This window comes from Sceloporus occidentalis, unplaced genomic scaffold, assembly GCF_023333645.1.
Source record: "Sceloporus occidentalis isolate IW3139 unplaced genomic scaffold, rSceOcc1.0.p SCAF_3, whole genome shotgun sequence".
Lineage (NCBI taxonomy): Eukaryota > Metazoa > Chordata > Lepidosauria > Squamata > Phrynosomatidae > Sceloporus > Sceloporus occidentalis.
In genome coordinates, this window is record NW_028316983.1 from 248,795,300 (window position 1) to 248,822,322 (window position 27,023).

At 47.9% G+C, this 27,023-nt stretch overlaps 1 protein-coding gene across 3 annotated transcripts in view; it reads left to right on the plus strand.

Annotated features, from left to right (window-relative positions):
- The window catches only part of HSF1 (heat shock transcription factor 1), a 70,575-nt gene that overhangs the window by 12,126 nt on the left and 31,426 nt on the right, over nucleotides 1-27,023 (plus strand). For all 3 annotated transcript variants that reach the window (XM_089518170.1, XM_089518171.1, XM_089518172.1), the window contains exons 2-4: nucleotides 1,192-1,300; nucleotides 4,410-4,546; nucleotides 6,012-6,136. In XM_089518170.1, coding sequence (XP_089374296.1) covers nucleotides 1,192-1,300; nucleotides 4,410-4,546; nucleotides 6,012-6,136 — 371 coding nt within the window. The remainder of the gene's footprint in view (nucleotides 1-1,191; nucleotides 1,301-4,409; nucleotides 4,547-6,011; nucleotides 6,137-27,023) is intronic.

A 27,023-nucleotide genomic window follows, 5' to 3' on the forward strand; every position in this document is an offset into this window, starting at 1 on the left:
AACCTAAACCTTGAATGCATAATTAGAAAAAGAATCAAACACAAGACTGCCTGTTTTGCACCATCTTTATAAGCATTCATAGTGTGGCCGCATCTGAGATAATCTATATGTACAGTTCAGGTTGCCACACCTAAAAAAGGGAATCCTCTTGAATTGGAAAGGGTGCCAGGAAGGGCAACCAAAAGGATCAAGAGGCTGGAGCATGTTCCTACAAAGTTTGTAAAATTTCGAACTGTTTGCTTTAGGAGAACAGGTGAGTAAGGCTAGACACATGATAGGGATGTGTAAAATGATGCCAGAAAATAGGTTGGAAGATGTGTTTCTTACTTTCTCGCCAGTAAGTAAGTATTCCATAGTTCATAAACTGTAGGATTTGCTGTCACAAGTTACCATGATGGTTGTCAGGCAGATAAATTCCTGGAGGCTAGGGCCATCTTGGTACTAGTCAAGGTGCCCATACTTCATCTCTAGTACCAGACGCAGCCTGACCCTTTACATCAGTTGCTGGAGGGCTGCAAGAGGCAAGCTGCTGTTGCATTCCTGTCCTGCTTATGGGCTTTCTATTATAGGCAGCCGATCAGCCCCTGGGTGAACAAAATGCTGGACAGGAGAGGCCTTCAGTCAGATCTTTTGTTCTTAGCGTCAGCCCTTCCCAAGGGACACATTGAACAGTGTGGAGATGACAGGCAGTTCTGGGAACTGTCAGGCCCTGGCCTTAGAGAAGTTTAATGTGGCCTTTTCTTTAATCTGCCATGAAATTGAGAATCATGGATCTTGTTTATACAGCTGAAGTTCAGAGGTTGCCGTCTTACAGTGTGTATCCTCAGAGACCACTTAAAGGTTTTTAGGCCGTTTCAGCCACGCTTGCTTGCTGCCTTGAACAACTATCCTTGCCGTAGTTCAGAGATCCTCCTCATCCTGCTCTTAACAACTGCCCAGTGGGTCTTAGGAGCATGTGGCACCATCAGAAGGGCCTCCATAGTTGACCTCAGGGACCCGCCCTTAAGGGAGAAGGTGGTCTTTTGGGAAAACCATCTCCCAAGGTGTTCAGAGTCTTTATAAATTGCCACAAGGTCCTCCCTGGTGGCTGTGTGTCTCCTCTGTGCAAAATTGGGCCAGCCAACTCACTTGAGGTCAGTAGAAGCAACCTCCAGTCCATCTCTTTCACCTTCTTTTCTGTTCTTCTTGCAGAGTGGAAACAGCTTCCATGTTTTTGACCAAGGCCAGTTTGCCAAGGAGGTACTCCCCAAATACTTCAAACACAACAACATGGCCAGCTTTGTACGACAGCTGAACATGTGTAAGTACAGCCTACTCCCTGCTGAGGAGAGGTGTGCCATGATAACTCAGCATGTACCCCTTTCACTTCAGATGTCCCTTTAGTGCTTCAGTGCCTTGAAGGGAGGCAGAACAAGGAGAGCTTAGCAGGACATGGATTGCCTCTTTTAGGAGCTCTAGGGCCAAGCTATGCTCTTGCAAGAGTTATCATTGGGATAACTCTTGGGAGAGTTATCACTGAATTTTTGTCACTCAGTGTAGTGTTTGTCTTTTATCCATGACTGCCTGTTAAAAAAAAGTCAAACATCTGGGTGCATTTCTGCTTTGCCTGCCATAATTTACTTTGTCGTGCCCCCATTTGTTCTGTTTTTCTGAATAAGCATTAACCTCATTTCTCCAGCGTCAATTTGATTGTAGCAGAAAAGAATTGTCTATGTACTAGCTAGTTGTGTATGTACCAGCTACTAAAGTCTCTCTTAAATTACTCTTCAGAGTTACAAGCTGGGGGAAATGGTTGCTTTTAGAGCTCACCAGGGCTGTGTCTGGGGGTACCCCTGAATGTTGGGGGCAGCCTTGATGGCACTGAACTGACTGGAACCATTGTGAGGGGCAGGGGGATCTGGTCAAGGTCCCACATGCGTTAGAGGCATCACAGCTAAACTGCTATGTTTTACAGGCTGGCTGCTGTCAGGGAGTATCTGGGAAACCTGCAGCTAGAGCAGGTGTGGGCAGTTGCAGAAGGTTGCAGGCCCCTCTGCTGCCCCTTCCCACCGCAGGTCACTCGGCCGTTCCTAAGGCTAGCAGAGGTGAGAATGCCAATTCTAGAAATTAGACTAAATTCAGTGGTTTTCATGCGGAGGGTTTGGGGGGAGGCCTTTTTTTTTGGTTTTGCCTTTCTTCCAACGCAAATATTTGGGATGTGTGTGGCCCTTGGCCGCTGCAAAACAGGCTGCAGTGGGTCACACTTTCCCACAGCTGGTCTTGAGGCTTAACCAAGGCCAAACATTATCTGGGACCAGCTGTAATGGCCTTCCAGTCTATCCATGTGCTGAGTTGACTCCTAAAATCACAGAGCCTTCAACAGCAGAATGCTTGAAGGGCTACATCTTCAGCCTGGTTGTTCCTGCTCACTCAGGTCATTGTGAGGCAGGCCTTGCATCCAGCTGGTATCAGAAACCAGTGGATGTGCCAGAGCAGCCGTTCTCTGCAGTGCCTCTGGAGGCCTCTTTCTCTGGAGGCCTCTTTCTCTGGAGACCTCCTTTGCCCCCTTCCTGGGGGCCATTGCGTCACCAGCTGAGAATTGTTTGCTTCTGTGACACTTCAGGCTCTGCAGACCTAAGGTTTTAAAACATTACCAGGCAAATGTGTGTGTGTCTGTGCTGCTTTTTGGATGTAGTGTTTTGTTTTTTTACATGCCACCTTGACATTGTATTGCAGTAGAAAGGCACAATACAGTGCAGCCTCTTCTTACGCGGGGGATCCGTTCTGGACCCTATCCTCCCACGTAAGGAAAATTCTGCGTAAGCACAAGCCCCATTCAATAGAATAGGGCTTGTGCTTGCAGTGGGGTGCACGCACCATGGGCATGCACCCCATTCATTTGATTGCAGTGCAGCTTCCGTATAAAGTGGGAGCTGCGTATGGTGCACCCGCTTATAGAGCAGGCACACTGTATAACTAAAAAAAGAAACTCAGCCATTTGGTTTGTGAGTAAAATCAAAAATCTGACTTGGGCAATACCCTTGTTGGACCAGTAGAATATAATAGTAATAATAATAATAAAGATTTATTTCTAGCCCACCCTATCACAGAGAATCTGGGTGGGTTACAACAGTAAAATACATCAAAGTTACAATAAAATCCAAGAAGAAAACAATCCCTATACCCCCCATTCCCAATGCTAAAACAGGATTAAACAGTCATATTATTATTATTATTATTATTATTAACATAAAAGCATTAAAACACAGTAAAAACATTAAAACATTCAACTACAATTTGATTAATATGGGCCTGTTACAGACTGCCAAAATAAAGCTGCTTCAGGTCTCTTTGGAGGTATGCTGTTTAAATGATGCATGCATCCTAAGAATCCGGAAGCTGCACCAAAGCCTGCCCTCCAGTGCTTAGGAATGGAGTGTGGCTTTGGCGCGACCTCCAGACTCTTAGAACCCATGCATCATTTAAATAGCATGCCTCCAAAGAGACTCGGAGCAACTTTATTTTGGCAGTCTGTAACAGGCCATGATTAAAAAGAAAAACGCTTGGGTCTTTCAGACCTATATGTCAGTCTGGGCTTTAGAAGATTTAGGATTATTTTAAATAATGTTTTGATTCTTTCCTCCTTTTGCAGGGCAGATTGCCAAAGGTTAAAGAAAAGGTTGCATACTGTGCCCGATAGCCCAGTAAACACAGCAAGTTAGACTACAGGAGGTCTGTTAGAATCAATTATTCCATCTAAAGAAGCACTCTTAAAAGGAGAGATAGTCGTGGACAATAGATTTAAGAATACTTACTTGATACTTACTGCAGAGAGTATTGTTTGAATCTTAATGCTAGGGATGGATGAGATACTAATCATTTTGGGGGGAAAGGGGAAATCTGCCTTCCAAATGTTGTCTTCCTGCAACTTTTATCTTCCCTCACCTCGACTCTGCCTGGCCAGGGATGATGGAAGTTGGAGTCCAGTGACTTCCCCTGATCCCTGCCTGTTGCTTAGGTGCTGCCACTCTGGTCAGCCTGATCCCTCTGAGGTACAGAGTTCTGGACCATATGAACCTTGTCTTCCTCCAAAAGACGTTTTCTGTGCTTTTCCTCTTGGAGGCCTGTGTTGCATTTTGCTGACTGAGGTAATTGACTTGTGAAACAGAGTCAGCCTCTGCTTTGTGGGGCTGATTTTAGAAAACTGGCTCATAAATATCACAACATTAAATCAGGCTCAGCAAATACTAGTTTCTAGACCTGAAACTAGGGTAGGATAGAGCTTTGGAGATCCAGCTAAGGATCCTGCAAGCTCCACACAATTAAAACTGTAGGTTCAGAGAGAATGTTGTCTGCATGAAATTCAGACCTGGCTTCTCAAACATTCCCTGGTCCTGTTGCCAAACTGTTTCTCGTTCCTTGTCCTTCAGATGGCTTTCGGAAGGTGATTCACATCGAACAGGGTGGTCTGGTGAAGCCGGAGAAAGACGACACGGAGTTCCAGCACCCCTTCTTCCTCCGTGGCCAGGAGCATCTCCTGGAGAACATCAAAAGGAAAGTCACTAATGTGAGTCGGCCTAAACAATGGCTGGCCCAGATTCAAAGGACCTCCTGAGCAGCTCGCTGAAGGGCTGCAGGAAGGGGCACTCTTTCCACCAGCCGGTACCTGCCACCACCTGGTTGCGGGGAGGGGGGGTCTTCCGCTTGCTTCTTGGGGTTTCCTTTGACTTCAGGCTTGGTCAGACAGATAGATGTTCAGTTTCCCAACTGTGGTTGCCCGTAACAAGCAACCAGGTGTGTGTGTGTATGCATAGAAAAACAAAACAGCTTTTACAATTTATGGCTAGGGGAAGGTGATCCCTGTTCCTATACTGGGGCTTCTTGCTAGTGAAGTGGTTTGAAGCAGGTCTGGTTTAGCCTCTGGCTAAGCTTAAATTATCCTTTAGTGTTTGTTGCATTTCACATCACGTTTTGCTGAGCACCTCTCTTGAACTCCAGACTCTCTGTGTGTTTCCAGCACTTGTAGACTCTGTAGTCAGTCGTGTTTCCTAGTGATTCTGCAATTTCAGACTGAGTTGTCATGCTGCATGCGTTTGGACACTTTTAGACCAAAGGATGCAACAAAGGTTTTTTTTCTCAAGCTGTTCACTATTGGGAAAGGAGAGTAGTTGTTTCTTCTAAGGGATGGGAGAGTCAGGAGCCACATAGAACCCTTATCTATTCACCACCACCCCCAACACTCTGTTTTTAATGGAATACGAATAAAGTAAAAGAAGTAATTCAGTGTATACATGAAGTTATGGTTTCCATTCAAGATTCATCACTTTTCACACACAGTGAACTTGGTTGTTATTTTCATTGTTAACTGCCTTGGAGAGAACTACATTGGCTATTTTAACACCCAATTTGGGGAGATCCCTTTTGAGCTCTTCACTGTATTTATCATCCTAAAAAAAATTGGTACCAGCTCACTGCCCACCTCATTGCTCAACCGTGATTCCAGATCGTTTCTGAACAAGTTAAAAATACCAGTAAGGATGCTTGGATATTCCAGATACAAGTCGTTTGCCTGTCAGTGTGATCAGTCCTCTCTCTTTTTCTCTTTCTCTTCCCACAATGTACACATACACATATATGACTCTGCACATGTGCAAGGTAGATGCAAGCAATATGCAGCTGTGTCTGGAACATCTGTAGCAACCTTGCTAGGGAATCTAGGAATGCAGGAGCTGAGTTGCGAAGCAGACAGGTGGGGTACATTCGAAACCAAGGGAAGCAAAATTGAAATTGGCAGCAATGCCCTGTTTGTGTGCTATGCTGACAGACAGTATTGATCCTAACACTGCTGCCCTTTACCTTTGGGGCTGCCTGGGGAGTTGTGGTGCCCCAGAAGTGGGGCCTGTGTTGTTCTTCAGCTCTCCTGGCCACAGGCTGCCCTTTTGGATTGAGAAGAGAAACTGCCCTGTGCCTCCAGTGAAGGATGCATGGAAGTGACAGGTCATGGTCAGTGATGAGTCTCTCCCTGCTTCTAGGTGTCCAGCATAAAGAGTGAAGACATCAAAGTTCGCCAGGACAGCATGACCAAGCTGTTGACAGACGTCCAAGTGATGAAGGGCAAGCAGGAGAGCATGGACTCCAAGCTGATCACCATGAAGCAGTACGTATGCCACCCTTGGCAGGGGTTGGGGCAAGCCGGGCCTCCTGTGTTTAAAGGGTTAGCTGGGATATGAGTCTCCCTTGCTCTGTACTCGAGCCCCCTCTGCTGGCAGATTCCATGGCGGCCATTTGAGTGCTGCTGCAGGGGCTGCAATGACTCCTTGGCAGACTTTCTTGCCAAGTGCTGCTGGGCTAGCCTGATTTTTGTCTTGATTCCTTTGATCAGGCCTGAGAAAGTTCTATCCCATCTTTTTCCTGCCACCCAGCATGATGTGGAACACAAAAGCCAGACACCACGAGAATAAATAGCTTCTAAAAATGCCAGAACTCAGTTTAGAAACAGCCTACACTAAGGGGCTGTACAAGCCACCCCTTTTAAAGCCAGATCAGGGGTGCGGCAACCACACGCTGCAGCCCCAATCTCGCCTTTCTGCAGAGCAAAAAGGAGCCACAAAAAGTGCTGCAGAAAGGGAGCCATGGCAGCCTGCACCACGGTTTTTCTGCTCTCCTTTGGCACTGTGTCATGTAGACATAGCGCCAGAGGAGCACCGTGATGCTGTCCACTGTGTGTTGTGGCACGCGGCGTTATGCCAGCCTGGGGGCGGAGTGGAACTGTGCCTTATGTGGATGCCACGCCCTGACTCCACCCCCAGGCTGGCCTTAATGGTCGGTCTGTATAGCCCCTATGAGTCTCATCCAAGTCCCTCATCCTTCACAACAATGCTACCCAGTAGGGCCTTGCCTGGCTTACCTCCCTTCTGAGGTAGAACATGCTGGGACCTTCGTTTTTTCAGGTGTGACATTAAACAGCTCCTAGCTTGATCCAGTTTGGGATGAATAGATCTAGCAAGGCCCCACCCTGAGAACAGCTGGAGAGGATGAGGCATTCAGGATGGAGCCCCCGTGCCAGAAAGGTCATGAAGGGTGGTGGGAGAACTAGGTAGTGTTTGCTGAGCCTGGCCTGTTTGAAGCCCAAGCTGTGCCTTGCATTTTTTCCTCCTTGGAAGTAGCCTAACAACCAGCACAACTAAGCCAAATGTGATCACCCAAAGAGGGAAGTGAGAATGTTCCCTCCTTTGCTTTTTTTAGCAAAGCAAAGAGGAAAAAGTAGGTTAGCTTTATCTCTTCAATCGTGTGGGAAGTAAAGTGGGCACAATGGACGTTTGTGCATCCTGAAGGGCAGCCCCTGCCCAGCCTGTGTTGCTCAGCTCACCAGCAATCCTATCTTGCCTCCAACCCCAGTCAGGCATGCTTTTGCTCTCATTTTTCATTACATGGCTGTCAGATGGGATGCTGCCCTTCAATGCCCCTTACATTGCAAGAGTCTTTTAAGCCTCTCTGTAAAGCAAGGTGGAGGGATGAGATTTCTTTAATTTGGTTATTGCAAATCCCATTTGACTTAAATGGGGTGGGTCAGTCAGACTTTCTGGAAGGTGAAATCCGCTGAAGCCAGGCATTCAGCCAGCACTAGGTCACAACTGTGTATACTCAATAAGAGTGAGGGCTTACATCCACATGTGTCTACCCCTCTGTAGCGCATCAGGCTGGTGCGCAGGCTCCCCCATGAAACACAGATGAAAGGGAAGCAGGTGGTTGGCTCCTGTGCCTTGACTTCTACTATAGCCTTGCACAACTTCTCCTGCAGAAGCTTGGGAAAGAGTTTGTGCCTCTTCCACCTGGAGGAAAGTGGCTTTTTAAGGTGGGGTTAGATGGAGATACTATTCACAAACACTAAACCCTCAAGGTGTTTTCAGTAGTATGGCCTACAGTGCCAGGAGGCATGCTGGTGAGAATTTCATGGCTGTGGGCAAAGTGTCCCCGTTTTTATTTATTATTCTGTTTTTTATAACTACTCCCAGAGCAGAAGTTTTCTGGACAGCCCAAAACAAATATAACATTAATCCAGTATGCTAGTAGGATTGAAAAGAATTTTAAAATGAGATGCCCTGTTTTGTTTTGTTTTGTTTTAAATCTGTCTGCAGGGTCTCGGCCTACATCAAAACAGTCAGGCTCCACAGCTAGAGGCAGGGCTGTCAAGCTGGCTCCAAGCTTTTTAGGGCTATAAAGGTGAGGGTGAGCACTTTAATGTGGGCCTGACAGTGAACTGGGTGCCATTGCCTCTGCAGAGGTATAGATATAATGTGTTGAAAAGCACACTTGAGTTACTCAACCAGGCAGCCCTGCTCTGGGCCAGCTGCCATTTCTTAGAAGCAGCCTTCCACGCAGCACATTGCCATTGTCCAGATGTGGGGTGGGCTGCCAGGGCCACAAGTAAACGTGGCTGGGCTGTTTCCATCTGTGCCAGTCAAAGCTGATGAACGGCAGTTAGCTATAGGGCTCATGTGAGTCTCGAAGGACAGGGCTGGATTAATAAAACACCCCAGGATTGCCAGCCTGACCCTTTAAGCTGGGGTGTAGCCTCATCTCGAGCAGGCTGGGTGCCTCTGATGCAGATGGGTGGACAAGCAATACCACCTCTCTCTTTGGTTTCAGTTTCTTCATCCCCATCTGGTCCCTGACCCTTTCTTTCCCCATGTGTAAAAGTGTGCCATAGTGGTTTGAGTGTCGTACTACAACGCTGGTGACCAGAGTTTGATTCCTTCTCGGCCATGTAAACCCACTGGGTGAACTTGGGCAAGTAACACTCTCTCAGCCTCCAAGAATAGCAGTGGCAAACCTCCTTTGAAGAAATTTGTCAAGAAAACCCCATGAAACCTTGGGGTCGCTGTAAGTCTGAAATGGCTTGAAGGCATGCAACAACAACAAAAGTGAAGGGGAGCCAGCATGATGTAGTGGTTTGAATGTTGGACTACAGCTCTGGAGATCAGGGTTCAATTCCTAGCTCAGCCATGGAAGTCCTCTGGGTGACCTTGGGCAAGTCTCATTCTCTCAGCTGCAGAGGAAGGTAAAGACAAATCCCTTCTGAACAAACCTTGCCGAGAAAACCCGTGACAGGTCTACCTTAGGGTCGCCATTAGTTGGAAACAACTAGAAGGAAGACAACAGCAACAATGAAGAGGTAGGGGTCTGCAGTCAGAGGGTGTAGCTGCAGACTGTTGTGCTGTTGTGAGTCTTATGCAGGTGTGAAGGATGGCTCATATCGGTGTCAGCATGAAGTCCGAAGCTTGCAGATTCTGCTTTTCCTGGAAGATTAGTCAGTCGTCTTCATCAGTCACCCATTCCTGGTCTTTCTTGGGGCAGTGCTGGCCCCGCTGTTTTATTGCCAGCAGTAGCCATAAATGATGTTACCTTTTGCCATTTTGCTGGCCAGTGTCGGATTGTGCTGAACCACCGGACACTGCTGGTGGCGAGTGTGTGTTTGTGCCAGATGGCATCCTTCCCAGACTTCGTTGCTGGCGGTTTTCCTCAGGTAGCCAGGAGGTACTTTTGCTGAGCCGAGTGCAAGACTGCAGGTCTTCTATCTGTCCACACAGTTGTGCTGCAGAGCTGATGGATGCACATAAAAGTGGCCTCCCAAGAAGCCTGACCTCCTGTTTTATTTAAACCTAGATTTCTAGACATGACAGCAAGGAGGTCTTCAGCTTGCCCAAGGCATTCTCTCACACCTTACTCTGCCGTCCCAAATCTTGGACATTAAAATGGAAGCAAACTGTTCCATAATTGCTGGCTGAGGGCTGCAGCATTTTGCATTGTATTCCATCTCTGTCTTCTCCCTTGCTGGCAGAAGACATTAATGCATGGTTTCTTCTCAGAATATTTTATTTGTCAGTGTAGAACGTGACTTGGGTGTGCTAGAAAGGGGAAGATGAAAAAACCCCAAACTTTGTTCTGTAGCCTCCCCAGTTCTTAAGTATGCTATGAATTGCTTGGAGGAGAGGAGAAAGGTGGCTTCTCCTACACTCATACTCTTACTTTCCCATAAGTGTTACTTGAGGAGCTGGAGAGGCTTTGGTTCTGGGAGAGTGGAGCTGTGGAGTATGAGGGTGCCACTGGAGTTTTTCAGCTTTGCTGAAACCATCAAATGAAATTCCTGGCAACCCACTGACCACAGCCCACATTTGAGGTTTCTTTTGCTGAAATTCATGTGAAAGGGATCTAGGAGTAGACCCCAAGATGGAGATGAGTCAACAGTGTGATGCAACAACTAAAAAGCCCAATGAGATTCTAGGTTGCATCGATAGAAGTATAGTGTCTAGATCAAGGGAAGTAATAGTGCCCCTCTATTCTGCTTTCGGGTGATGCCCAGTGCAGAATGTCAAACAGATCATCGCCTCATAAGATGCAAACTAAATCTTCATTTCAAGTTTAAACCTAAGAGGGGTGGCATCCTAAAGAGGAAACTCCAAGTCAACAATCTTCAACAAGCTGCCATGAGAGACAACTTCCAGGCAAACTTGCAAACAAAACTTGAAGACCATCCTGTCGAATCTTTTCCTACAGCGCTTTGGCAACTTATCAAAAACAGCATCCTGCAATCTGTGGAAGAATCCTTAGGATTCTCCCTCAAGAAAAACCAAGACTGGTTTGATGAAAGCAACCAAGAGATCCAGGAGCTGTTGGCAAAGAAGAGAACTGCTCACCAGGCACACCTTGCCCAGCCATCCTGCCATGTCAGAAAAGCAGCCTTTCGCCTTGCATGTAGTCAACTCCAGAACAAGTGGTGAATCAATTTAGCAGAAAAGACACAACACTGTGCAGATCTGGGTGATTCCAGAGGATTTTATGAAGCTCTCAGAGCGGTGTTTGGACCTACATATCAGGTCCAAAGCTCCCTATACAGTACAGATGGTCAAACACTAATCACAGATAAAGCTTCCATTCTGAACCGATGGGCTGAACATTTCCAAAGCCTCTTTAGTGCCAACTGAGTAGTCCAAGACTCAGCTATTCAACATATGACACAACAACCGATGAAGAAGGAATTGGACATAGCTCCCACTTTGGAAGAGACCCTTAAAGCCATACAACAGATGAAAAATGGCAAGGCAGCCGGGATTGATGGAATTCCACCTGAAGCTTGGAAACACGGAAGTCATGTACTCCATGCTAAACTCCACGAGCTCCTTGTGAGTTGCTGGAAAAAAGGCGAACTGCCATCAGATCTCCCAGACGCAGTCATCATCATCACCCTGTACAAGAAAAAAGGAGCAAAATCCGATTGCTCAAACGATCGAGGTGTAACACTGCTCTCCGTCGCTGGAAAAATCCTTGCAAGGATACTCCTGAACAGATTAGTTCCTGCCATTGCAGAAGAACCTCTTCCTGAAAGCCAGTGCGGCTTTATAGCTAATAGGAGCACTACAGATATGGCATTTGCCCTTAGACAACTGCAAGAGAAATGTAGAGAGCAGAACAAAGGACTCTATGTAACATTTGTTGAACTCACCAAAGCCTTTGACACTGTGAGTAGAAAAGGTCTGTGGCAGATCCTGGAACGACGAGGATGCTCCCTCAAAATGATTACTCTGTTACATGAGGGCCAGCAAGGTCAAGTCTCTCGGAGCCCTTTCTAATAACTAACGGTGTGAAACAAGGTTGTGTTCTCGCTCCAACTCTATTCACAATCTTCTTCAGCATGATGCTCCAAAGGGCTATGGCAGATCTCAAAGAAGAAGATGACGGCATTTACATACGCTACCGTACTGATGGTAGCCTGTTTAATTTAAGCCGCCTGAGGGCCCGCACTAAGACTCTCAACTATCTAGTCCGTGAGCTGCTTTTTGCTGACGATGCTGCCCTCGTTGCCCATACGGAAGCAGCTCTGCAGCGCCTAACATCTTGTTTTACTACAGCTGCAGAGCTCTTTGGGCTGGCAGTCAGTCTGAAGAAAAAGGAAGTTCTCTACCAGCCTCACCTCAGGAAGAACACTACCATCCCCACATCACCGTAGGCACATCTGTGCTTAAGTCCTTCCAGCAGTTCACCTGCCTGGGAAGCATCATCTCCTCAGATGCCAAGATTGATAAAGAGATCGATCACAGACTGGCAAAGGCATATAGCGCATTTGGAAGGCTTCACAAAAGAGTCTGGAGTAACAAACACTTGAGACGAAGCACAAAAATCAGTGTGTATAGAGCCATTGTACTGTCTATTCTCCTTTACGGGTCTGAAACATGGGTCACCTATCACCAACACCTACGACTCCTTGAATGCTTTCATCAGCGCTGTTTACGCACAATTCTAAATACACACTGGACTGACTATGTGATGAATGTTGCTGTCCTTGAGCAAGCAGGGATCACTAGCATTAAGGCCATGCTATTGAGGACGCAGCTGCGCTGGGCAGGACACGTTTCTAGGATGGAGGACCATCGCCTCCCTAAAATAGTATTCTACGGTGAACTCGCCACGGGTCAAGAGTGTAAGAGGGGCGCCCTAAAGAAGAGATACAAGGACTCCTTGAAACAACATCTCAGGCTTGGCCAAATTGATCACCAACAATGGTCCGCCCTGGCCTCGCATCAGGAGGCATGGAGACACACTATCCACAATGCTGCAGCCTTTTTTGAAAGCTCATGCCGAACGAATCTTGAAGTGAAACGACAACGCAGAAAGAACCACAACCCGGAAACATCACACAAGGAGACTTTCTGCAACCGGACTTGTTTATCTCAGATTGGCCTTTTTAGTCATCAGCGCACTTGTAGAAAGCGAGGGATCATGAGTTCTTCCTGAATCTTCGTTCGTGAAGCAAAGCCAGAGAGAGAGAGATTCTGCTTTGGTCAGACCTCACCTGGAATAATCCTGTATCCAGTTCTGGGCACCACAATTCATGAAGACTGTTGAGAAAGTGGAACATGTCCAAAGGAGGGCAACTAAAATGATAAGGAGTCTGGAAACCATTGTTAGGAAGGATCAAATTAGGGGAATTTAATTAGCTCAAATTTACGAGAGACGTGTCCTAACAACGCACACAGCGGATTGTGTCCCTGTGTGTATACCAGAGGTCATCTAGTCCAACCCCCAGAAACAGAGACTCCAATGCCAATGAGTTGCAATTAAAGTATAAACATTTATTAAAGCCACGCAACCAAAGGGATCACACACGCACACACACATTCAATACTAAAGCAAGGAAGGGAGAAGAGTTTGGGAGTAAAGGAGAAAGGATAGAGGCACCGTTGGAATGATTACCTTAGGAGTCTTCTCCAAGCGACAGATGTGAGGGGTGGAGGATGGTGAAACATGGCCGTGGAAATGGGGAAAGCAAGCGGTGAGCGTGGTGGCTGGGAGCTGAGTTCCGGCAGGCAAAGCTAACTTAGAGGCCCGAGAGAGACAGTGAGCATTGGCTTAGCTCAAGTGATTTCAGCGGAGCCCAAGGCTCAGAGAACTCAAGCCTGGAGCAATAGCTCTACAAGCAAGGTTTTGAGGTTCGGAACTTCAGCTGGACAAGCCCAATGAGGGCAGAAATCTAGGTCCTCTTTATACTGCGAAACATATCCTCAGGCTATGGCTGCCTGGTGAACAAAGGTCTTGATGGCTATCTTTTGTCTAAGCTGAAACTTTCACAATGGACACACAAAGAAGAGGTCTGACACTTTTCAGGGGAAGACAAATATCTAGATGGCAGAGTTTGTTAATACAATCACTTGCTCATTAGGAGAGAGGCTACTTCTTTTGTCCTTATCTCTTTGGGCTGCCTGCAAAACTGGTAGGGCAACTCCCAGAACTGGTTTCTTAAGGTTTAAATCTCCCCTTTTCTATGACCAAGTCCAGCAAGGCAGGCTGGCTACGTGGTCGGCTCGCTTTTAGGGTAATGGCGGATTGCGATGGGTCAGTCAGGGGTCATGATTTTTGATCGCTTGGCATCCAAAATGTATATAAAACCAAACTCGGTAACACCATGAAGGCCTCTTAGGAGAGACTGACAGAGCTGGGTATGTTTAGCCTTGAGAAAAGATGGTTAGGAGGTGATATGATAACTCTATTTAAATATTTGAAGGGATGTCATATTGAGGATGGAGCAAGCTTGTTTTCTGCTGCTCCAGAGAATATGACTCAGAACAATGGATGCAAGCTCCAGGAAAAGAGATTCCACCTAAATGTTAGCAGGAACTTATTGACAGTAAGAGCTCTTTGACAGTGGAATATGTTGCCTGGGAGAGTAGTGGAGTCTCCTCCTTTGGAGGATTTTAAATAGAGGCTGGATGGCCATCTGTCAGGGGTTCTTTGATTGAGAGTTCCTGCATGGCAGAAAGGGGTTGGACTGGATGTCCCTTGGTGTCTCTTGCAGTTATATGGTTCTTCCTAAGTGTACCAGGTGACAGAGGAGACAGCAAATCACAACAGAGTGTTGTGTGTCTGCTGAGCACCTGCCTCATTGCAACTCAAACTACAGGAGAACAGTGGAAACTTAAGGTGGAAAAGAGGTTTGGCCTGAGCATGGACAGACTGAAGCCTTCATTGCTCTGCCTAACCTTCGCTGTAGAGCTGGCTGAGAGCCCAAATCAGTTCTGTAGCTGACATCTGTCCTTCTGTTCAAAGGAACCTGAAGCTCCTGCTTGCTCTCCCTCTGGTGCCACTGTCTCCTCCGCTTCTCACCTATATCTGCTCCCTTAGTGGTCTTGCACTCGGGTGATGATGGCTTGTTTTTCTCCATAAGATGATCTTCATCTCTTTCAGTGCTAGCTCCATCCCTGGGTTGAGCACCGGGCTTCCTTCTGTTGTGAATTTGGCTAAGCACCCACTCATTCCTTAAATATCCTTCCCCAGGCTTCCCCTGCATGGAATTGTTCCCCGCTGCAAAAATACTCTCTTCACATTTCTAAAAATTGATTTGATGCAGAGCATTTAGTTGCTTCAATGTTCTGTATCTCTGTGTCCCTTACCTGTGAACTGCACTTGGATTTTTCACTCTGGAAATTAGAAAACACAATGCCTCTACTGTCAGACCTCCAGCCCCATGTCCAGAAACAGGCCAGCGCATCCTCCAGAGCATTGGAGGGCAGAAGTCAAATGATCATCCTCCAAAGCACTGGTATGGAAAAATACTTCGCTTGTGCACAGTAGTGCGTGTGTGAGAGAGGGGGAGCACTGGTGATCTGAAGGAGGGAAATGTTAGCAGGGAAAGGTGAAATAGCTTTGACACAAGAGGCCCAGGTGGCTCAGTGAGTAAGAATGCTGGGTTTTGGGGCCTTGAGTTCAAATCCAGCCTTGCCGTAGTCAAAGCCTTCCTGGTGAAAAGAGAATACTGTATTATCCGCCATGTGGATGACAGGCTGAGGACCTGTTGAAATGAACATCACAGGCGACTTGATGGTTTGAACAGCTGGCACATTGTTCTGAAGCCAGGATGAGGCTGGGACTGGCGTTGTGAGAGCAGGTGGGCTTTGGCAGGCTTTTGCTTTGGAAAATCTTCCCTGGGCCTTCCAAGGAGCTCCACCTTCCTATGGCCTCCATTTCCCCTTCCTGTGTTTCCGTTTGTTTTGGATCCCAAACTCCTCCTAAAAATGGAAGCTGTGAGCCAGAAGCTTCCTTTCAGAGATGCGGGGGGTTTTTGTAAGAAAAAGAGTCTGGAACATTTGTGGTTTTAAAACCTGAGAGCTCCCCTTTTAAAAGCTGCCCTGAGCTCTTTCGTCACAGGGCCTGTCACCCTTAAGGCAAATATTTCCCAGTCGGATCCTGAAATGCTTCAGGGACAGCAGGGAAGCTGGTGTATCATCAAAATCTGGAGTAACAAACCATAGGCCTGATTTCAGGTCCCCCTTCCTCCGGGACTTACAGCTGGACAGGGTTGAGAAAATGGCAGAGAAGCCTTTTGCGTTGTGCCTGCTATAAAGCAGCCCTTGCAAGGATTACACCCCAAGGGCTATGTGAGGCCCCAAAAACCCTTTATTATGGATTTCAGTTTAAAATACATTTCATCCACAACTTCAAGACAGGAGTCTTTGTTGAGGATATTGAAAAAAAATCCCCCTAGAATTTCAACTCTTCAGGTTGCACTGAATACAAACTCTTCTGACCCTATAGTTTTTTGTGGGTTTTTGGGGCTGTGTGGCCATGTTCCAGAAGTGTTTATTCCTGATGTTTCATCTGCATCTGTGGCTGGCATCTTCAGAGAAAGACCTGAAGGAGCCAGCCACAGATGCTGGTGAAATGTCAGGAATAAACTCTTCTAGAACATGGCCACAGAGCCTGAAAAAACCCACAAAAACCTATGGATACCGGCCATGAAAGCCTTGGTCTTTTGACCCTCTTTTCTGTCATCTGTTTGGGAATCTGGAATAGTGGGTTATTCTCTAGCCTCAGGAAAACAGCACAGCCAAAATGGCCTTTGGTTGTAGAATACATTTTGCTGGCCTTCCCGTAGAAAGAAAAAACAAATCTGCCAAGTGGAGGGGTTCGTTTCAGACCCTCCTCTTGGTTCCTGGCTGCCGGGGGGGAGGCCTGACTGTGAAGATTTACCTTCACTAGCTGACAGCAGAGGACATTTGCCTTTCTTTTCAGTCCCAGATCATTTCCTGTTTGAAGCCGGTGGATGGAATTGGATTGTGCCTGCGGGTGGACAGTTGGCTCTTTGAGACGCTTCTGGTTTCCCTGAGCAGAGGGGCATGTCGGGCTCTCTCTGTGGCTCTCAGGCAGTGTGCCCACCATGCCCCACACTGCCTGTTTTCCTTGGCATGTTGGCTGTGCCAATGGAGGGGCTCTCAGAGAGGGAGGAGATGGGGAAAGAGACTCATAGAATGATAGAGGTGGAAAAGACCCCCACCAAGCCCTTCCTGTGACAGGACGTTTCAACAAACTCTGTTTCAAAACAGCTTCCAAAGAAGGAGACCACTCCGCACTCTCCAAGGCAGCTGTGTCTTCCGCTATGAAACAGCTCTTAATGTCAGGAGGTTCTTCCTAATGTCGAGGTGGAATTTCTTTTCCTTTAGTTTGAATGCATTGCTCAGTGACCTGGTCTCTGGAGCAGCAGAAAACAAGCATGCTTCATCTGCAATTTGGCATCACTTCAAATATTTAAACAGGGCTATCATGTTCCCTCCTAACCTTCTCTTCTCCAACCTAAACATACCCCAGCTCCCTAAGTTGCTCCTCAGAGGGCATAGTTTCCAGACCTAGAAGTTCTTCTTTATTTGTTTGTTTAGGGTATTTCTACCCCACTCTCCAGCCACAAAGCCTCTCAGCGTGGCTTACAAATGGTTAATTAGATGGTGCCCTACCCTCAGGCTTACAATCTAAAAAGACATGACACAAAAGGAGAAGGGAATGGCAGTGGGGAAGGGATCAGGTCTAGGTCTTCCTAATGTTTAGTTGGAATCCATTGCTCTGTGTCCTAGTCTCTGGAGCAGCTGAAAACAAGCTTGCTGCACCTCAATGTGACACACATTCAAATATTCAAACATGGCCATAACGTTCACTCTTAACCTTCTTTTCTCCAGGCTAAACATACTCAGTTCCCTAAGTCGCTCCTCTTAGGGCTTCCAGACCATTCACCATTTTGGTCCTCCTCTTCTGGACAGGCTCCAGCTTATCCACATCCTTTTTGAATTGTGGTGCCTAGAACTGGATGCAGGATTATTCCAGGTGAAGCCTGACCAAGGCAAAATAGAGTGGTACTATTTCCTCTGCTTCCACTGATATTTGCAAAGTTTTTCATCTCTGCAAGAAAGGGAGGCTGGGGCCTTCCGCCTTTGCAAGGCTTGGCTGGGTCGGGGCCCTCCGGGAGCAGCAGTGCATCCGCAGCCTTAATTCTAAACAGATTGCCGAAGGCAAGGGGGGTGGCTGGGGTGACTGCACCTGTGTTTATCGGTGTCCTCCCCCCTCCTGGCCACCGCCGCCATCTTTGGGGGCTCCCATTTAGCTTGGCTCGGCGCATGAGGCTCTGCCGCTGGGACATCACAAGCACTTCCTCCTGGCCAGACTGCGTTTATAAGGCCCTGCCGTTTTTACAAGGCCCCCGTTGCCCACAGAACGTCAAGGTTTAAAGTTTCTCCTGGTAAAAATAAATCGGAGCAGACACCCTTCCCTGGCCTTCTGCCGGTGCTGTCCTTCCCCAGAATTAGTTTACCTTCTGCTCCAATCCCTCCCCCCTAAATCATACCAAATAATAATTTTGACCCATGTTGCTCTCTTTATGGTTCCGCCGTTCCAAAAGCAACAATATATATTATCCTTTTGACACTCACCAGAGGGATATTTTGCATCGGAACATTTGCTGAAAAGATTGTGTCTGTCAGTAACGTGGCCGAGAAAAGCTGAGCTTGGGACTAATGGAGCCAAGGAAGGGCCAGACGGACGGCCAAACTGCAGCCCCCTCCCGCCTCAGAAAGGCCTCCGTAGGGGAACAGGGAGGAGGGGGCGCCTTCACAGGCAGCTCTGGGGGTAGTTTGGGGGGTCCCTCTCTTTGCCCTTCCGTTTGTGCTTTTGAACACTAAAGTATTGGTTTCAGCAGTGTGTGGCAAGCCAGGAATGAAGCCTACTCCAAAGAGTGAAGAACTACAGTGTGTGAGGGGGGCTTGTTTAAAGCTGCCAGGTAGCAGTTTGTCCATCTGCTGTGCAGACCAGGAGATGGGCATCTTTAAAAGGCCTGGGAGCCATTTTCACCCTCCTCCTGGTCCTTGGTGGGTTGCACCCTTGACCCCCACGCACATGGACACAAGTGAAGAAGCTCAGTGTTAAATAAAAATAAAATAAATAAACTTTATTTGTATACCGCCCTTCGAAACATCAGGGCGGTTCACAACAAATACTCAATACAATTTTAAAACAACATCATTAACAACATCATTAAAAACCATAAATACAATAAAAGAATCTGTGCCAGATCCCGGATGGCTCACAGATGGCTAACAGGGGGACTAACTGAAGGGAACTAACGGAGGAAACTGACAAAAAGGGGGGGAAGGGCTCTCAAGGCAAGACTCAGGGATAAGCCTGCCTGAAGAGAAGCGTCTTTAGCTCCTTCTTAAATTGGGCCAGGGAGGTTGCTGAACGGAGCTCAATAGGCAGCGCGTTCCAGAGGATGGGGGCCGAGGTCGAAAAGGCCCTTCTGGTGGTGTTAACCAATCTAGCCTCTGGAACTCTTAGCAACTGCTGCCTACTGGATCTGAGTGTGCGGGGCGGATTGTACGGGGAGAGGCGGTCCTTCAAGTACTCTGGGCCCAAGCCATTTAGGGCTTTATAGGTCATAACCAACACCTTGTATTGCGCCCGGAAGCGAATAGGCAGCCAACGTAGGTCTTTTAAGACCGGTGTTATATGACTGGTCCTAGGTGTATTAGTGACCAGCCTTGCTGCCATATTCTGCACTAATTGCAGCTTCCGAGTTTGGTACAAGGGTTGCCCCATGTAGAGCGCATTTCAGAAATCCAACCGAGAGGTTACCAGAGCGTGTACCACTGTTTCTAGGTCCCCCCGGCTCAGGTAGGGACGCAGCTGGCGTATCAGCCGAAGCTGATAACAGGTGCTCCTGACCGTCGCATCCACCTGAGATGTGAGGTGGAGTAACGAGTCAAGGAGCACCCCCAGACTGCGTACAGAGTCCCTCACGGAAAGTGTGATCCCATTCAGGACACTTGACACTTGTGCCTCAAGAAGCCTTCCGATCACTTCTGCTTTGCACCAGGGCAGGGAGAGATAGTTGGGCCTTCCACCCATTCTGATGCTCAGGTGGTTGCCTAGGAGCAAGAGTTTCTGGAAGACCGTGCTGTATCTAGCCTGTAGGCAGCATTTTGCCCATCCTCTATTTATAGGCTGATGATCTCTTCCTGAGATCCAGTGTGGTGTTGTGGTTCAAGTGTTGGACTATGGCTCTGGAGGTAAGGGTCTGATACTCGACTAGGCCATAGAGACCCATGGGCTGACCTTGGATGAGTCACACACTCTCAGCCCCAGAAAACCCTGGGATGGAGTCATAGCAGGCTGATTATTATAGGCTGATAATCTGAGCATGGTGTTGTGGTTTGAGTATTGGACTATGACTCTGGAGACCAGGGTTCAACTCCCCACTTGGCCATGAGACACACTAGGTGACCTTGAGCAAGCCGCATGCTCTCAGGCTCAGGGGAAGGCAATGGCAAGCCAAGAAAACCCATGAAACCTCTGAGTTGCCATAAGTCCAAAATGACTTGAAGGCACACAACAACAACAACAACAACAAGGGTCATCTTAGGATCTGCAGAAGCCAGAATGAACTTCCAGACACACGACAACAACAAAAACCTCTTCCCACCCCAGAGGTGAGGAGAGAGGGCCAAACTAGGCAGAGGCACCAGAGGGAAATACTCCTGTGGGAGAGCCTGAGTTGCTCTAGCTGCCAGACAGCTGGCATTTAATGCCACTCTGTCCCAGCTGTATCTTATGTCCTGTCCTCTCATTCCAGAGGGAAGCTTGTTGTGTCCTTCTCACCTTTGGTAAGGGCTGGCATACTTGGACCCTGTTTATCCCACCCGTTCTTTCTTCTTTCCACGGCTATTGCCTTGTGTGCTTTGTTGGACAGAAAATCCCAGCTGCCAAGTTAGTCTGACTGGAAATCTCTCATGATGAAAGCTAAGTGTGCCAGGGCAGTAACAGGCCTCTGCATTTCACAGAACTCTTCTTCAGGCTTGGTCTCTTTAAAAGAGAAACTCCAGCACTGTCAACCACTTTTGTTTGGTAGGAAACTGTATGGCATGTACAGCACTGTGCCACCTTACAGTGCTTTATGAATGAACTATAATAATATAAGAGTAATCAACAACAACTGTCTCATAACAAACAAGCTTCATTTATATACCTAAGCAGTGTCTAAGCGGTTTACAACTATAAGCTAATTTGCCCCCAACAATCTGGGTACTCATTTTAGCAACCTCCTCGGAAGGATGCAAGCCTGAGTCAAGCTTGAGCCCTTTTGCTGGTCTTGAACTCGCAACCTTATGGTTCTGAGTGAGTGGCTGCAGTACAGGCAGCATTGAACCACTGCACCACCAGGGCTCCTGATAACAAGAAATCCCTCCCCAGCACAGGCAGCTGAGAGAGGAGGGAAGACTTTGTGAAGGAGAACTCTTGCTTTGGTTCAACAGTCCAAGGCCCCTCTGTCCTTGGAGGTGAGGCCATCCCTGTGGTGGAGGCCTCCTGGCTTCCTTCCCAGGTGTACCTTAGGAGTAAGGTTTCCTGCCATCAAGACAGTCAGAGAGATGGGGAGATGACCTCTTGGCTTCTAGCCTCTTGGACTCTTCCTGCCCCAGCCCCACCTTGTGAGCCAAAAGATGGGCTCCATGTTGCTGCTGAGTCCTCCTAGCCTTCCTCTTTCATGCACCAGGAAAAGCGGCCAGACAGTTCTCTTCTTCCTCCCTGCTTATTCTCTTTTCTAGGTTTCAGACATAAGGTTCAGGTGCTTTCTTGCCAGCATCACCTGAGAGCATCTGCAGCTTCCAAGCATGTTGGTAGCTGAAGCTTTCCGATCTGAAAAGGAGCTCTAGTCCCCCTAATTCTTACTTGGGGTTGTGAAGGGAGGGAATACTAGAGAATCTCCTCATGTTCCATGGGCTGGGCAGGTGGTAGCCAAAGGGACAGTGCAAGTGGCCCGGTCTGATTTTGCAGCCTGCATGAAGGGCCACCTTCCTTCTGACACCAGTCTGCCTGGCCTCTCCTGCCTGAGGCAGATACTGTGGGCCAGGCTTTTATGACCTCTCAATTAGGCTATTGTAATGTGGCGTGTTATGGCCTCCCTGCGCACAGCACCGCATGGGCTCCAGCTGTTCTGGCCGGCTGTGGTCTTGCTGCATGCGCTCTCAGAGTCACTGGGGACTCTGCTGGCCTGGAGTCAACCGTCAGCATTGGTCTCAGTGTTGCTTTGATGGGCTCCAAGCAAGGCGTTCAGTGTGTAAAATCTCTCTCGGTCTTCCTTCACCCCTCCCCAGTCCGCCGCCGCCGCCTTCTTGCACAGCTGTGCTTTGAGCTTACTTACTGCTGGAGCTCATCTGAAGCTGGTTTTATTGGCCATGCTGTTGTATAAGGTTAAGGGCCTTTGGGGCCTTAGTTTATTACTAGGAGGGGAGAGAGGAGGCACAGATGTGTCACATGTTAGTAGCCGCAACCTGAGAGATTGCCAGGAAATTCAGTGCCCCTTGTGGCCCCTTTGCCCACCTCCCTCCTCCCAGGTGCCTAGCTTGCCTGTTTAAAGCCAAGACAACCAGCCACATTCTCCTCTAATAGGCAAAAGAGAGCTTGGCCCACTCTCAGGCACTTCTTTTCTGACAGGATCCGTATAACTGGCAGGCGTTCGGGGCTATCAGTATTGTGGATTCTATCCGAAAAGTTAGGAATCTGTGAAGTATCATAGTGTCACTTTTGTGAGCCTATTCTCTGGCAGACTGAATCTCATTCAGATGTGTTGTCAGCTGAGATATTTAAAAATGCTTCAATTATGGATGGGGCCATCTCTGAGAATAGTAGAATTGAAGATAATAAGAGGTGGCTGTGGCTGATTATAACTTTTCTCCACAAATGAGACTCAAGCCAGCTCACAGATGACAACGAATACAGCAAAATGCAAGCAGCTTCCATAAGTCACTTGTCCAGGACAAGTCATCTGGAGCTCTAGCTGCACTACATTTATTTTCTGCCATGCCAGCAGCTCTGATCCAGATGTTTGTGTCTGGTTGATATAGGTTATTTAATGACCTAGATCATGGTTAAAGCTGCCTTGTGTATGGTCTAGGCCTGGGTGAAGGGAGACAAGAGGCCTTTTCATGGACTCCATCTCAGCCACAGGACTTTTTGCCTTACCAGTCTTCCTTGGCACTCTCTCAGACTTCATTTTCTTATACTTTTAGCAGTGTACTTTTCCTGGCAGGAAGTTCCATAACAGAGGATATCACAGGTGAGAAGACCCTTGCTTAGCTCCCCTGGGAACTGCCTGCAAAAGGGACCATGAGAATCCCCCTCTGCTACAAAACTGCTGCATGGTCAGCTGTGAGCCCTGACAAGGTACTTGGGCTCCAGTCTGAGAGGTCCATGGCAGTACCTTGAAGATGAATGGAAAGCAAATAGCAGATCACAGCAAGTAGGTGATTCACTACGATGCTATCTTTGTGTAGTAGTGAATAATTGAGCATCAGCCTTACACGGCCTCTGAGTTATCTTCATGGGTAGCCCAAGCTAGAATGCATTACAGCAGTCAATAGGTGAGCTTACAAAGGTACTGTGACCAGGCTGGAAGGGGAACCAGCCATCGGTGGAAGAATTTACTTGGAGGCACTTGGGTCACTAGTGACAAAGCTGTTTCCAGGCATACCCTCAACTTATGCATCAGTTCCAGGCCATCTTTCCACTCCTGGGAAATGCCTACCAAGAGTGCACCTTTGAATCAGAAAAACAGAGTTGGAGGTGCCCACAAGGCCATCCAGTCTAACCCCTGCCATGGAGGAGTCTTGTTTATCAGACATCACCTGGAGTACTGTGTCCAGTTCTGGGCATCACACTTCAAGAAGGTCATGGACAAGCTGGAGCATGGCCAGAAGAGGTAAGGGTCTGGAAACTACCAGCCATAGGGAGCTGGGTATGTTTAGCCTGGATAAGAGGGGGCTAAGGGATGATATAATGGCCCTGTTTAAATATTTGAGGGATGTCATATTGAGGGTGGAGCAAGCTTGTTTTCTGCTGCTCCAGAGAATAGGACCCTGAGCAATGGATTCAAACTACAAGAAAGGGGATTCCACCTGAACATTAGGAAGAACTTCTGACTATAAGAGCTGTTTGACAGTGGAATACACTTCCTTGGGGTGTCATGGAGTCTCCTTCTTTGGAGGTTTCCAAACAGAGGCTGGATGGTCATCTGTCCCAGAGAGCTTTTTGACTGTGTTTTTCTACATGGCTGAAGGTGGTTGGATAGCCCCTGGGGGCCTCTTCCAACTCTTATGATCTATTAGCCTTCCTCCAGCCTATTATTAGACTGTTTCTAAGAACTGATCATTCCCAGCACTGGCTCACTGGATACAGTTGGTGTGAAGAATCAGAGTGCTGTAGTGATGACACCTTTCCTCGAATCTCCCCGAGAAGCTTCATATCCCATTAAAAAGCATTTGGGGGGGGGGGGGGCAAGATGGTATCCTACAGTTCAGGCACCATGTTGCTGAGGCCCTCTCTTCCAGTGCTGCCTAGTCCCCTGGAAGTGACCATACAAACAGGAGTGGAAGTACCATAGCCCACCTCACTGAGTGGTCCAGGAGAATACAGTGGCCATTGGTTTCAGAAGACTCTGAGAAATTGAGGAGAATCAGCTCCATGTCCTGCCCCTGGACTAGAAGGTCTGTTTCTCCTGAACTTGTCTGAAGTTGGCTGGCTACTACATGGGGAGGGAGAGGGTTGCTTGGGGTGGCTTTACGGTGGGTCCTGTGGCAGCTGCTGTGTCCAAAGAGTGCTGTTCCACCTGCTTCAGGCCAGAAGGTCAGCTGCATCATCTCTTGGCCAGAGGCAGCCTAGCTGCCATTATCCTTGAGCTGCCTTGAATCCCCATAATGTCTAAAAGACCATAATGATCCTTGTTGTGGTAAAAAACAAAACAAAAAAACACTAGGGTAGACTACTGCATTGCCTTTTACACTGGGCTGCCTTTGAAGACCCTGGTTTTGAAATATAGAATCACAGAATCATGGAGTTGGAAAAGACCAAAAGGGGCCAGCCAGTCCAGCCCCATTCTGCCATGCAGGAACTCTCCCTCAAAGCATCCCCATTGACAGATGGCCATCCAGCCTCTGCTTAAAGACCTCCATGGAAGGAGACTACCACAATCTCTGAGGAAGGAGTGTGTTCCACTGCTGAACAAGCCCTTACTCTCAGGAAGATCCTCCTAATGTTGAGCTGGGATCTCTTTTCCTGTAGTTTGAATCCATTGCTCTGGGTCCTATTCTCTGACAGCCTTTCAAATATTTAAACAGGGCTATCATATCACCTCTTAACTTTCTCTTCTTCAGGCTAAACATACCCAGCTCCCTAAACCTCTCCTCATAAGGCATGGTTTCCAGACCCTTCACAATTTTGGTTGCACTCCTCTGGACATGCTCCAGTTTTGGTTCCACATCCTTCTTGATTTGTGTTGCCCAGAACTGGACACAGCATTATTCCAGGTGAGGCCTGACTAAAGCAGAATAGAGTGGCACTATTACTTCCCCACTATTACCTTCCCTTGAAACATTAGCTTGCTCGTGTTTGCTCATGTTGCTTAAAAGAAGGTGGGAAGAAGAGAGGCCTCAGAAAAAGCACTTTCCATGCAGAGCTGTGGCTTGCCTGCTGATTCTCCATACACCCCACTGTCCCCTTTGTAGCACATTTCTGCCCACGACTCTTTGTGTGTGGATGGGTGTATAGTCACTCTGCCCTACTCCTGCGAGAAGAGAGTGGGATTAAGCCAGAAAGACTGATCCCAAAGAGAGCCCATCTCGAAGCATGGCGGCGCCTCTTTCCCTCTGCGGCTGCCTCTTCCCTTTAGGCAGGGAGGCTGCAGAGAGGGCAGTCTGATGCCATGGTCTTTGCCGTTCCCAGCCTGGCTGGCCTCCCAGGGATCTGCCAGCAACCTCATTATGAAGCTGAGTTTGATAAGGGCCATGCTGCAGGTGCTGTGAAACAAACCCCTCTCTGATCTCTCTGTGTTTGATCTTTCTGGGCCGAAAGGAGAGGTTCAGAAGGCTTGGCAGGGCTCCTCAGGGGACTATTGTTTAATAGCTTAATCTTGTTCCTTGGGGAGCTTATGGCTAGACTGGAGGAAGGTCATTGTTGAATCCTGCTAAAACAGCCTCCAGGTCCCTTGAGGGTTTTAATGCTGGAGCCCAGGCATAGCCACTCCCTGCACCCATGCCTTTTCCCCCACTGCAGCAACATCTAGATTTAGCAGCTGGAAAAGGAGGTTTTTGGCCCTAATGTGGGGCAGTATGCATTAATCTTTTGTTTAAAGATGAATGGAAAAGGAACTTGGCTGAGTAGGTCTGTGCTTCTCTTCTACTTTGGGAACGCTCTGCAAAGTTCTCAGAGGAGCTGGTCCAGCCGCGCCAGCTGTCTGTTCGTCTTCCAGGAAGCGCTTCCAGCCTGCCGCTGAAGAATGCCTTGACTGAGGGCCTGGTCATGCTTGATCGGAGGAACCAGGAGCCATTGCGGGAGGCTGTAATGCTTAGCGGGTGTGCTGGTCGGGGTCCCAGGCCCGGTGGGGGGTGAGGGCAGGGGAAGCTCAGGCTGCAAAAAGAGGAGCCCCCACCCCCTCCGGGCAAAGCGTGAGTGGCATTGTGGGCTTTAAACTGTACTTCATGCCCCTTTTTGTTCACCTAGGCTTTCTTTGATTCCTTCCACAATTAGAATGAACAGTTGGAAGGGACTCCAAGGGTCATCTAATCCAACCCCGCACCAGTCAGGAATGCGCAGCTAAAGCACTCTGAGAGATGGCCATCCAGCACCTTTTTAAAAGACTCCAAAGAAGGAGAGTCCACCACAGTTGGAGACAGCCCATTCCACTGTCAAACTGGTCTTACAGTGAAGAAGTCCTTTATTATTATTATTATTATTATTATTATTATTATTATTATTATTATTAAGCTTTATTTATATAGCGCTGTAAATTTACACAGCACTGTACATACAATCTTTTAACTAGACGGTTCCCTGCTCTCAGGCTTACAGTCTAAGAAGACACAACACAAAAGGGGAAGGGAATGGTGGTGGGAAAGGGATCAAGTCCTGGCGTTGTGTTTCTGCTCAGATTTATGAGGCTTTGAGTTGGTTGGCTCTCTTCTTTGGCCTGATGATGAGAAGGACTAGTACAAGAAATGCAGGTTCTTTGGGCCAGTCTGTACTCCTGCATCCCTGCTATAGTGTTAAAACAGTGTAACTGGCTTCTGCAAGATATGGTGAGGCCTGGACCAAGACAGATGGACTGGAGGGAGGGCTCTGTTTCTTAAGGCCCGGTGGCATTGCGGAGACCTGGTGGGATTGGCCTACCTTCTCTTCCCTCAGAGGCC